General features: G+C 39.4%; 1 protein-coding gene across 3 annotated transcripts in view; it reads left to right on the plus strand.

The window, feature by feature from the left end:
- Positions 1 to 13,251, plus strand: part of CCDC149 (coiled-coil domain containing 149) — a 50,259-nt gene that overhangs the window by 24,632 nt on the left and 12,376 nt on the right. For all 3 annotated transcript variants that reach the window (XM_082759261.1, XM_082759259.1, XM_082759260.1), the window contains exons 6-10: positions 1,035 to 1,207; positions 2,542 to 2,614; positions 3,935 to 4,019; positions 5,249 to 5,393; positions 11,714 to 11,790. In XM_082759261.1, coding sequence (XP_082615387.1) covers positions 1,035 to 1,207; positions 2,542 to 2,614; positions 3,935 to 4,019; positions 5,249 to 5,393; positions 11,714 to 11,790 — 553 coding nt within the window. The remainder of the gene's footprint in view (positions 1 to 1,034; positions 1,208 to 2,541; positions 2,615 to 3,934; positions 4,020 to 5,248; positions 5,394 to 11,713; positions 11,791 to 13,251) is intronic.

Raw genomic sequence — 13,251 nt, forward strand, 5'->3', positions numbered from 1 at the left:
CTACCTCAAGTCTGTATTACTGTTATGTACCATGCACTATGCAGCCCATCTTTCCCTAATACTGATTCATATCTTTGAGTCGTTTTTAGGGTTTATGTTTTCTGTTGATCCATGCTTATTTCTACCAATGACACGCTCAGTGAGCCATTCTGTGATCCAGGAGAAGGTGCAAATTTCTCTTTCTTAGTCTTCACTCCAAATGCAGTACTCCTCTAGTTTACCAGAAGGACTGCTGCCTGCACTTGCTCTTTTCCCAATTTGATTTGTTCTGTGACCTCTGTTCCCAAGTTCTCTATCTGTCCAGCACATGGCTTCGTCACCTGTTTTTCTGTTGTCTTTCTCTAGCTTATCAGAGTTTTTTGAGCTGCACATGGAGACTTCTCAGCTCATTGCAGGCTTTATTCAACATTCAGTGTTTCCTCTCCTTGGAAGTTTGAAGCTCTTTGTCCCCGAGTATTTTCTATACTGGGCTCTTTCACCCTTTTGTTTAATACCAGAGCTCACCCTGCCAGTTCCATGCTGGCTTATTTAGTACTTTTCTCAGTTCCTTTTCTTACTCTGTGGAGCTTTATTGCTGAAAATCCTGTAATTAGTACAAATTCCCCATACTGTTTTTTTTTCTGTATTTTTTTTTTTTCTGTAAAAATTTACAGATTTTTTTTTTAATTTCATCCTCCAAATTTGAAAAATTCTGATTTTGTTTAGTTTAACCTTGGAGTCCTGGAAATTCTGTCCTAAAACAAGCTTAATGTGTTCTTAGCAAAACTATTGTATGAATTAAGGTTTATTTTGCTGTTACCTTTTAGTCATTTTGTAGAAATTTTGCAAAAACAAGTGCAATTGCTAAGGTTATTTAAATTGAAATTAATAAAATAATACCAAAATAGGGTAAAAATACCGGAGGTTATAATCCTGGGAAAGACTTCTGACTTCCCAAAATCAATCCTGTTCAGACACATAGTGCTTGTTGTTATTTTCAGTTTGTGCACTATGCAATTTTTTTCTAGACTTCAAAACAGTTCCTTTCTTTTCAGATCGAGACTCTGAGACATGATCTTCAAGCTGCACTGGATGAGTTACAGGATGTTAAAGAAGAACGCTCTTTTTACCAAGATAAATCTGACAGACTAAACCAAGAACTTAATCATGTCCTAGGAGGACACGAGAATCGTATCATTGACATAGATGCTCTGTGTATGGAGAACAGGTGAGTACACGACAAAGCTCCCTGAGTCACAACAAAACCTTAACGAAAATACATCCTAGAATTATAACTAAGAGATTTTAGTTATTTGTTTTGTCTATTTTGTCTCTGCTCTAGCCAACCCTCAAAGAATATTGAGAAAGTCAAGCTGCAGGAAATTACTAATGTTTTATTTGGCTACAGAGATGTAAGTGATATTCCCAAATATTGCTAAATGTGGACAAGCAAGAGAAGTGCAGGCCTTTTCATCCCCATCATTGTATGGGACCAAAACCAAGAATATTAAAAATCAGTACTTTAAGAAATCCTGGTGAGCTGTAATGGGCTAAGCCTGAATTGTAAACATGGATTTCAAGTACTCTTAGCTAATGGTTTTGGACATCTCACCACAGGGAGAGGTTGTCTACAGGGAACGATTTCCCAACAACGCTTTGCTTATGAACTTACTCTTGTAGATATTCTTGTCTCTGCTGTAGAAAAAAAAAAAAAGTGTTTTATGGTCTCTGCTAAGGACAACAGAGAAGAGTTGCTGGCAGAGCTATGGCAGGTACCTCCCTTAATGTCAACAAGTACGTTAAAGTGACATAGAGCTTGTAAGACACTTTCCCTTTACAGAGACTTACACTTCAGGTAGGAAAGTGTAACACCAAAGGCATTAGTTCCTCCCAGCATTTCCAATGTTTTGTTTTGTTTTGTATGGCCTACCAAGTTCTGTATCAATTTAAGCCCCATGCTCCTGATGTCAGTGTCAATTTTTTTTCTTTTAAATTGCTACAAACCCTAATGCAGCAGCAATAGCACTACAAAAAAAGGATATTATATAAAACCTTTATACCCCAAAAATATATTTAATAGCTGTCTAATCCAAGTGCATTGACTTTGTAAGGAAGAAATGTATTGTTTTAGCTACTGTATACGATTTTTCAGCTATGCTTTTTGATCGCTAATGAGTAGTGCCATGTGAGTGAGTGATAACTGCAATGCAAAAGCTCTGCATTGTTGATCCTTGTGTTGACAAATATACATATCTTTAGGGTCCATCTAACAAGCTTTCAGGCACAGAGGACCCCAAAATCCGGAGGAACAATATGGTTGTGCAGGACTCTTGACAAATGTAACAGAAGGCCAGCCTCCTTTTCTGATACAGTTTGTTTCCCTACTTAAATTTTGATGGGGTCAAGAGCAGTTAAGATTTTGTTGTTTTATCCCTCTGCAAACTGTAGATGGAAAACAATTCTCAGTAACTCAAAGAGAAGACATTCCACATAGTAAAGAGGAGCACTTGAGGCAATACTGAACCCAACGTGATGTAAAAGATGACTTTTTTTTTTTTCCAGGTATCTTCAAGAGAGATTAAAGCAACTTCAAGAGGAAGTGAACCTTCTTAAGTCTAATATTACTAAATATAAGGTAACATCCTCTCAATGTATATATCATCTAAACTGTGCTTTGTTGTTCGTGGAGGTTATTGTTCATTCTTGGGTTTATATGAATTAAAAGGACAAAATTATGCTGTCAAAGAAAAATCACTTTTAACATTCTGACAATATTAGCATGTATGAGTGTTACATGCTCAGTAATCTTGTAGGCTTTTCATCTGATGTAGAACAATGTGTCAACTATTAGGGGCACTTGGAAAAGTGAAGCAATTTTTATTTTATTTTTAAGTTCTGTGGCGGGTAGGTAAAAAGTAGCAAGTCACACAGTGTGTGGGAAACGGCTGCAGCTGCATTCCTGCCCCAAGCAGTTCTTGCCTCCCTGTTCCCTCATGGTACCACTGCTTGTTCCTAATGAGTGCTAAGTCTTCATGGGTCCTTCGTTCCTGGGTTAAGGTCTGTATTGTTGTGCAGTAAACCTTCAGGACTGAACCTAAAGGGCAAAATATTCTCGCTCTTTCCTGCAGTGAAGCACTTTCATTCTCTTCTGCATGTGATTTCGCAAAGTGGGAAAGGCATGTTAAGGCATGGGAATGGCTGTCTTAGGACCATCAGTAGGACTGCTTAACCATTTAGGTCACTGTGAAGCAGTCACAGCACTAATTTTTGTGAATGATCAAAAATTCTGAAAGTATTGCCAAGTTCATTTCAGTGTCTGTACATGTTCGTGATATTGGTATGTCAGAGTTTAAGTTTGTTCATGGGTGAGAGCTGAACATCTTGGTGGTCTCAGGGGTTTCACATAACTGTAGTTGTTTTGCAAGAGCTGGACTTTTGTAGCAGGATCGTTCTGCTATTAAGTCCTGAAAGTCAGTATTTCCTCCTGAAAGGACTTCTAGAAGTCCTGATAGGAGGAGTTTGAATTTTCCATTTGAACTCTATCAAGAGAAATGCCGGGGAAGGTCTGATTTTGATCCTGACTGACGCTGACTACAGAATACTGCAGCATCTTCATTGGCACTCATCAGTTTATTCAAAAATAGACAAGTCTTAAAAATGCATGGGGTTAGGGTAAGGGGTTGGAGAGACTACAATAAAGTGATTGCAATGAGGCAGGATGAGTCTTTTAACATTGCAAAATCTGTTTGTGCTGTAATATTCCAGGAAGATCACGCTTCCATAGGATGTTGCCCCATAGTACACTATCCATAGGATACTATCAGTGTAGCTTCAGGCCCTGTGGAGAAGTTCTGAGACCAAAATCCAATTCAGATTTTTTACTCCTGATGAAAGGAGTGAAGTAGAACTTTTTTGGCTGCTGTTTTTCTAAGTGAGATATTTGTTGTTTCCTCAGAACGCACTAGAGAGGCGAAAAAATTCAAAGACTCATGGCAGATCCAGTAGCAGTGCTCTGACTGGCGTCCTGTCTGCAAAGCAAGGTATTACGTAAACGCAGCACAGTGTTGCATGTCTCGTTGAATTCCTCTCATCTTACCTCTTAATTTCAGTAACACTTTCCTCACCAACCAAAACAAAATCTTTGTTTTCTTCTGTGTTTATTATCATGTGCTGTTTTTTCATCCTTTTCTCAGTTGACTCGATACAAAATTTGCCTCTTGAGTATTGCTTCTCCTTTTGGTACTCCTTTGCCATTCATTCTCTTCCCAGTCAGCTGGATCAAACGTATTCTTTCTTATCTGTAAGCCTGTTTGCAACTTTGACCCTGACAAATCACTTCTTTTTTCAGTCTCTCTCCTCAGCTAACAATGACAACCTCGATTCATATTCCAATGAAAAATATACAGGGGGATAGAGGAGGGGGACCCTAAGTCAAATTTTCTGCTCCTTATATTCAGATGTTTGCAAAAAAATTTATTGTCCCATGTTTCTTTGTGGGAAGCAAAATGGCATAATCTCCCCCTTCAAACAAAAATTAAGATTAAAAAAAGAAAGGAAAGCAGAGTAGTAGGGAAAATTCACTGTGCCAAGCAGTGTACCGGTGTACCACCCTGCTGTGGAGGTGGTGGTACATTCATACACACACCTGAGATCAGTAGTGTTTGTTGTAGCAGGCTGAAAATATTTTTTGATTCCTTTTGTGTCCTCTTCTTCATATACTCGCGTATAAAGAGGCAGAGCCAGATTCTAGTTACAGAAGTAACTAGTGAACTTCCTGATGTGCTTGAAAGGTAAACAGGCTCTAAGCTGCAGAGGAAGTTCATGGGTGACTATTTTCACATCAATCTCAAATAACCTGAAGGATACAAGATTTACAAAAAGTAATATAAAAACTTCCTTGTGGGCTTATATTTTAATGTAAGTGAGAGAGAAATACCCCATTTTTTACCATCTGTAGGCCTCACTGGTTTAGCAGAATGAGTTTGTTTCCTCCTGAACAAAAGTCATTTTCCAAAAGCAGAATTAAATGAACAGAAAATGTGTCTGCCTCTTCTTGTTCTGGCAATTGCTGTGGAACAGCAGTCAGCTCACAAAGCCGCCGTCTTTCTGTCAGCTGCATATTACATTTCTCCTCTTTTGGTGTTGTTTGTTAGCTGAAGGAAAATTATATGTATTCATCGAAGTAATAATTCTTTGATGTTAAATAAATGTTTGTGTCACGTCTCTGTGCACGAGAAGCCAAAACTCATTTGTGTTTTTAACATTATAGTCCAAGAGTTGTTGTCGGAGGATCATGGATGTAGCCTTCCAGCCACGCCACAGTCCATTTCAGATCTCAAATCACTGGCCACTGCACTGTTGGAAACGATCCATGAAAAAAACATGGTCATACAACACCAAAGGCAAACGAACAAGTAGGTAGCACGACTTCTAAGTGAAATAGAACGTACCAAGCTATGGCAAAGTCCTAGTTCTGGGGGAGTTTCAGGGAAATGGAAAGGAAGGTCTGTTTTCAGAGAGAATTCATTGTCATTGCTAACAGGTGGGTTCTTCAGGCTTTAGAACTGAAAGATCAGCTATGTGTTTAGAGAAAAAAAATATATTTTAAAGAGACCTACCTGCTTCTGCTACACAAGGATTGATTCACAGTTCAGGTTGTAGATAAACCATAGGAAACCATTTGGTTTCCAGTGAAGTGGCATTTCTAGCCACGTAGTCTGTAGGGAGAGCCAAAGAAAAGCAGCCCAGAGGAAGGACACCTTTGAAATGGAGAAGATACACGATAAATCAAGTGTTAACAACAAACACTGGTGAGAACAGTAAATGACACACCTAGGAAAGGCTCTGAAAAGTTTTAATGTGACATTTGTCACAGGCCAGTAGCCTATGTATAATATGGATTGTAGCTGTTGCTCCTGTAGTTACTTGCCAAAAATGTTAGGAGATAAATGCAGTTATATTGCTACTGTATGATTTAGTTTATTTTTTTTAACCTGAACTGAACTTTCAAGGAGAATTTGTTTACCCTTAGCTGTTCTACTCATCAGTAGAATTCTTTGTACCTTGCACTGCACCTATCATGGCAGAATATCATCGTTTTTGACACATTTTCTGACATTCTGATACTATTGTCCTCATACGGTGTATGAAAATCAGAGCTAGGAAGTGTTCCTTGATGCTGCGCTCAGGTTTTTTGTTCGTTGTTTGTTTTTTTCTTTCTGGCTTTTTTTGGTGATTTGGAGGGGTTGTTTGCAACACTGAGTCACTACTGGTAATCAGAGGTTATTCAGGCTTTTCAAAAGCACATCAGGACCAGATGTCAGAAACAGGCAGACATCATTCATGAAAGGAAGGAGTAGTACTGAAGTGCACTGTATTGCACTAGAATAGATGATTCATTTTGAAAATTCATAACTCTGATACTAGGCAGACTCCATTGCATAATTCTTAGTGATGTGGCAACAGAAGTGGAGGAGCAGTTTATAGCTGCTCTTAAATACTGTTGAGAAAGCAAATGCCTGATCAGCTAAAGGGAGACTAAAGGAAGAACGTAGCCCAGCTCAAGTAGATGGCAGCTCAGTCAATTCATGCCTTTTGTGTGTCGTGAAATGTAAGGGGAGTTCCTGCACCGAGCAGTGTTACTGGAGGGGCTCACAGCTGCTTACCCCCTTCTTGCTGCTGATGTAACATCAGCTGAGAAACATCTAGCGAGGAACTGCTGGTAGCTCAGGTGTAATTGATCTTTGCCTTTACATCCTGATATCGAGTCATGACCTCGTGTAATTATGTGCATATTCTTGCCTGTAACTGTAGCAAATTTCTTTCTTAATTTTATATCTCTTGCAGTCTCTCGCATCTTTCAAATGTATTGTTGTAGTGATGGCTTTACCTTCTGGTACCAGGGTCTGTTCTCATCTGTTGAGTACGGGCTTTCTTGAGATAAGCCTTCAGTAGGAGATACTATTTTATCTGTGTGCCAAACTGATCATCTGTAACCATTGAAGTCGAGGTTGGACACGTGCAATAATTAATATGTGATGCCCAACAGAAGATGAGGTCTTAGGGGGCAGTGATAATCCACCTCCCTCTGAAATACAGTGTGCTCAGAACTGCAGTGTTGTATTTGGCTCAGGATGCTTCAGGGGAAAAAACAGAATCATAAATCCTGGGAAGGAGTGAAGGGCAGTAACACTCCCGTGCAGTGTGCTTGTTCTTTTTGTCACCTTTGGCTTTAGTTGGATTAAAGAAGCTTTTAAGGAGCTAGGAAGAATGGGAGCTACTTCGTGTAGAAGCACCTAAGTCACAAAAGGGTTAAAGTGAAAAAGGGACGTGCAAGTAGGACATCAGAGAAAACTATCCCTTATTTCAGGTGCATTAGGTGGTTGTAGGGGTCACTTAATTACCACATAAAAAATTAGGAGTAGAGGCTGATGACTTCTGAAAATGGGTAAGAAACTGCCCAGCTGTTGGAGCAAGTCAGAGGTGAGACTGAGGGCACTGCACGGGTGAAACAGGTGGCTCCACAGACTCATAGTAGATGCATTCTTTGCTTGAAGACATCGCTCCATTCAAAGGAGGAGAAGGAAATGGGGCTAGAGAGAAATGGTTTGACAGACGGTTTTACATAAATAGAAGTCTTCTCCTTTATCCCTCTTCTCCTGTTTGCCCAGCTTTTCCTGTGCAAAGAGCTTGTTTGGAGAACAGAGTTGATCTTTCAGATTGTTACATGAAAAAGGTGAGATTCAGCTGGGTAGAGAACATGAGATTTTTGGAGTGGTTGTTTCTTTCAGGGAAGAAATACTTCTGATATTTGATAGACGATTAATCTGTGAGTGATTCTGTTCTCAGGAAGTGGGACTCTTCAGACCATATGAACTTACTTCCCTCCCAACAGTTAGTGTACTCCAAAGCCAAAACCTGTTTTGTTGCGCGAAGATCGAAATACAGCTCTGTAAGTTTAAATAATAGGATAGTAGATTTGCATTTTGATTAAATAAAGAAATATCAAGACTATTTTTTTTTTACTTAGATTGTAATTTGGCTGTGCTGTTGAAGTTGACTTTCTGCTGTTATCCTGTTGTTAAAATCATCCGTTATTACCACTTGCTCTTGGAACAGGCACACTCTCATTCTTGCTGATTTTCTAAATATGTGGCATGATAAAAGGAACCGTGGGAGGATATGCCTAGAAATGAGTGGGCTAAATCCAGCCTGTAATTTTTTAGCTCCATTTTTACAAGATAAAGGCCTACAGGAAAGCTGGAGAGGGATTCTCTATCAGGGAGTGTAGTGATAGGACAAGGGGGTAATGGTTTTAAAGTAAAAGAGGATAGATTTAGGAAGATAGGAAGAAATTGTTTACTCAGAGGGTGGTGAGGCCCTGGCACAGGTTGCAAAGAGAAGCTGTGGATGCCCTGTTCCTAGAAGTGCTCAAGGCCAGGCTGGATGGGGCTTTGAGCAACCTGGTCTTGTAGGAGGTGTCCCCTCCAACCCAATGATTTATGAAAATATGATCTATGATTTAAGAAAAAAAGTTATATGGCAAGAAGCTGGGTCAGTTTGCCCATGGGATTGGTATCTACTACTGCCAAGTTTAAGAAGCAGCCTATCTTTTTCCTCTCAAGCACATTAGCTTAATTTGAAAAAGCAGTTGTAAATGAATTCTGTATGCAGTAATGTGTTGCCAGATTAAATAGTCACATAAATGTGAAAATCAACAGCCCTAACCCTGCCTAGAAAATGGATAAAAATCTTTTTGGCTTCCACCGGCAATAAGCAGTTAGTTATATGCTCTTTCTTAATGCAATTTGTTCATGAAATTGCCAGCACTCATGCAAGCCAGATGAGTTTAGAAACCGCTCTCCTGCTTAGACATGTTGCACTGATTTTAACATTACTTGGGCAAGCTTGGTCATGGCCAGAAGCACAACAAGGGGTTGTGTTAACCTGTGACCTGTTCCAGAGCTAGAACTAAGCTGAAGGTGAGGCTGAAGGGAGCTCAGGTGCTGTAAATCAGCACAGCTCCCTTGAGGCTGTGCTCATGTGCGTTGGGAGTGCTAGAAGGGAGTTTCTGTATTCAGGTGGGAGCGTTGCTGCCCTTACGGGACCAACAGATTCCTCTAAAACCTTGTCCTGGAGGGAGGCTTAGACAACCTCCCTTGCTGCGTTAGACGCGTGACCAGAGAGCAATGGGAATAGCTCCAGGCACCTTTGTCAGTGACACAATCCTCTTGTAGTCAAAGGATCTGGTCCATGATGGCTAGAGGTAGAAAATAGATTAGGGCTGCTAATCGGATACTACCTAAACAGCATCTTCCAAAATACCTGCTGGTCCAGGCTACCACAGCTCGGTCTTTCCACGGCGCATGTGGAGGTGCCAAATTACTTCGATCACAGTGGAAAGGGGCAAACCGTGCTGTTTGCAGGATTTCCAATAAACATTTATTTAAGACTCACAGCTTTTTGTAGGATTAATTTCTCCCATACCTCTCTTCAAATAATGTGGTTTGGTGCGAACCAGAATCGTACTCAACAGGGAATGTATTATGCTCTGTGCCTGAATGAAAGCAGCATCGTTAAGTATTGTCCTCTCTTCCTGCTGAGCAGTGTTCAGAGCTGCAGGATGGTCCTCATACATGAGAACCTGCAACAAAGCTGAAAAAAAATAAATGTCTGTTGTCTCTTCAGAGGCTTCAGTAGGAATTACCAGGATAGATTTGCTCCAGAATCTTTAGAAATAGTGTGATACAGCAGATAAATGAATTATAAAGCTTAAGAGAAGGAAGAGAAGAGTGATTTTGCTATTGTCCGAATAACAAGAGCAGTAACGGTAACTGAACTTAATCTAGAGAGTGGAATTTGCGGGTTTATTGAAATTGACAGGGAGGGCAGTATCTTTTCCCCCCTTTCTGCCTTGGAACTATGGGTGAACTACTTATTAAAATAACGAGGCGTGACCCATTTGTAGTGACAATCATTAGCCACATCAGCTTTGTTTTGTTGGCTCTCTGGCAGAGTTAACATTGGAAGGAATCTTGCATGATTTCTTTGTTCCCTGCCCCTTAGCCAGGGGATTTCCATATCCTTCAGCTGACCTTCAGCGAGCCCTTAGGGCAATGCAGCACACCAGGATATGGACATAGAGCTGTTAAATCTGAGCCCCTTGTATCAGAAGGAAGCATTCTGAAAGCAAAATCTAGACTTGAACGATTTTGATTGTCTCTGGAGACAACAGCATTAGATCCATCATAACCTTGGTGGTCTGGCTGGTTATTGAATTTCAGTGGAGAAATAACTGCTGCCACACTCGCCCCTCTGCTAGTACACAGGATGGGCTGCTTGCTTGCTAATTGCTATATACCCCTTGTGCCACCCAGTGCTTACTTCAATGTTCATTATGAGCTTTCTCTTTTACAGCCTGTCTCATCCTGGCATTTTTGTGGTCTTTAAAATACTTCCAGGCTTCCCTTCTGTCATTGCAGAGCCCTCACATCAGAGATTTCAGAAATCCTTAGTCTTTGTTAATCGATTTTCCTAGCCCATTTAATATTTGCTGGTTTTGCTGTCCGTCATCTTCCAGACTCTGTCATCTTGTCAGTAATGACATTCCCAGGTTGCTCAGATGTTTGCAGCATAAAGCCCTAGGTGGAGAGCATGCAGTGCAGTATTACACAGCCCTGGCGAGCTTGGGAAGATGATGTTGCCTTGCTGTGTTGTGTTGTGCTGCTTCTCAGCATTCAGTTCAAATTTAACTGACTTATCCCATTGCTGTAATTTGATGAGTAAAACTTGCTGCCCATTATCTCTGCTGTCATGTTTAGAATTGCTGTCTGAGAGAAAAAAACAGGTTTTTCACTCTGTGTATTGTTTGGGATTTATTTAAAGACTTCTGACTCTGGGAGACTTGCTGTGCCTGTGAGAGAAACACTTTCAAAAATTCATTGGGGGAAAAAAAAAAAGCTTTCTTTGCAAGATAGGAATCTCGCATTTGATCTTGGGAGAGAATTAAAACTGAAAGTTAAATCCTGCAGGAGAGCTAACCGCAAATAGTATTTATGTAGGAATCACATATAAAAGAGATGACCCAAGAAATGCAGTGGAAACTAAGAGAGGGTGGGTGATAAAGGCACTAAAGAGCTTGAAGCTTTTTAGTAAAGAAGAAGAGTTCAGCACTTAAAAGAAGAGAGATGTAGCAGCAAGGCAATTTGTTGCTGCATTAAGCAATCTTAGTGATAGACAAACCCTTGTGAATAACAGTAGGCCAAAATCGTGACTAGAACTTCAAAATTAATCCATATATTGGATTTTGCATATTTAGATCACATAGCCCTTACCTTCCAAATTTAGCTGCAGAGAAAGTAAAAGGAACTGGGAAGACAGATTTGCAAGCAAAGGAAATAGAAATACTGCAAGTTGCTATTCTTGGTCCGTAATGTGCAAAGGTTGACTGTCTAGTACATCCTAGATCTTCTTTTTTAAATCTTTTTTTTTTTTTAATCATGGGATAAGTTAGACAACTAAATTTCATTTTCTCTAAACTCTGGGGGAGGCTGTCTGTTGCCATTAGTAAAAAGTGGGAATTGTGAACAGGTTTACTACACTAGTCAAGTAGCAAGTTAAAAATTCAGTTGCAGTCATGTAAACAATCAGGCTTTGGTTACCTTACTAAGACAAGGAATCCCCTCTCAGCTGAATATTTCTGATTTTTTTCTTTGTTGTTTTCTTTTTTTCAAAGAATTTTAGGTAATCGAGTGGCAGAACTTGAAAAGAAGTTAAGAACTTTGGAAATCGCTGGTTTGTGGAGTCTTCCAGGTTAGTAAAAATTCAAGAGAACAGCTTGCATTATGTAGTTTTCATGGATAGATTTGCATTTAAGAAAAGCTTGGCTATAATTTTTTAAATGACAGTTATTTTATGAATGTGCAGTATTTTGTGAACGATGGCATTTTGTGAAGCACGTTTGCAAAATTAGAAACCTCTAATAAACATTGAGTTGAAACCAAAGCTCGCGATGCTATTTAAACCCTATTTCCAGTATGGATACAACAAAATAACTATTGGCAATAATCAAATTGTCTTCATAGTTTGCAAAGAAAAAGAAGAAAGGCAAAAACTTTGAGCTATTTTATTTAAGCAGTTGTATAAAATGATACACATAGGATAATAGCCATGATGTTTTTCAACAGGTTTTTTGATTAATTTTGTACTTTTTGTAACTTCCATGGTTTTTATTGCTGTATTTCATAATGTTTTTCTGTAGAATGATAATCTCTAAGAAACTGGAACTGTAAATGATCTGAAATTTTCTAGTCCCTCTCTCTAGAACAGGATTATTCCCTGTAGCATCTTAAGTATTGTATTTGGTTTAAATTACTCAAGTAATGGGAGATTAATCTGCTTCCTAATAGACCTTGCTGTTAGGAAAATGGGCAATATTTAATTTACATTTTCTTTTTGCTTCTTTTCTTCCCATTACACCTAATTGTATCTTTTTTAACCACTGTAAATTATGCTGCTCCATTGTTGGTGTTTGCACCATTAGGCATTGTTGTTTACAGCTTCCTAGCAGTGGGGGTGGGAGCTAGTATAGTTCAGGCTTCTGGGTTTTTGGCTCTGTGTTTTTATACCCAAGCTTTTAATCTAGAAGAAAAACATTTGACAAAGCTGAAGAGAACTAGTGAAAAAGCAATGTGGCCTAATGGGGTATATTTCTGCCTGTTGCAGGCATTCTGAATCATCTTTCTGGAACTGGCTTTCACTGGGGCTTTCCAGAACTGAAAGTCCCAAATTTGTTCCCCTGGGTTACTCTTCAGTTAGGCATCTAATGCGCATACAGTGCTGGGAGCATTTGTCCCTCCCCACGTTCTCCAAAAAGTGGAGGTGAAATATTTGGCAAGATCCTGCTAATAGAGTTCTGTACATTAGTACAAATGTATATCATAAGCTTAAAGGGTTAATGTAGGGCTGGTTGTGTTTTTTTCCCCCCCAAAATACCGTTCCATGGAATTAGTACACTAATAAGAGCAGTGTTTCTAATCTTTACAAAATGTATTAAAAAGAACAACAAGCAGTGGGAACTAATTGCTCCGTTGTTGGTCTGTGTAGGTAAGACATCAAATTAATATTTATACAATAACAACTGTCTCTTTCCTTCTTTTCTTTTGCTGCCTGAAGGCCTGAGCTACAATGTCTCAGTGGGATTTGGGAGTAGGTTCTGCTTGACATATATATTTTTAGTAACTGATTCTAGCAGTGCATTAAATATTATGACTG

This window comes from Aythya marila (genome assembly GCF_965140915.1).
Source record: "Aythya marila genome assembly, chromosome: 4".
In the NCBI taxonomy this organism is placed as follows: domain Eukaryota; kingdom Metazoa; phylum Chordata; class Aves; order Anseriformes; family Anatidae; genus Aythya; species Aythya marila.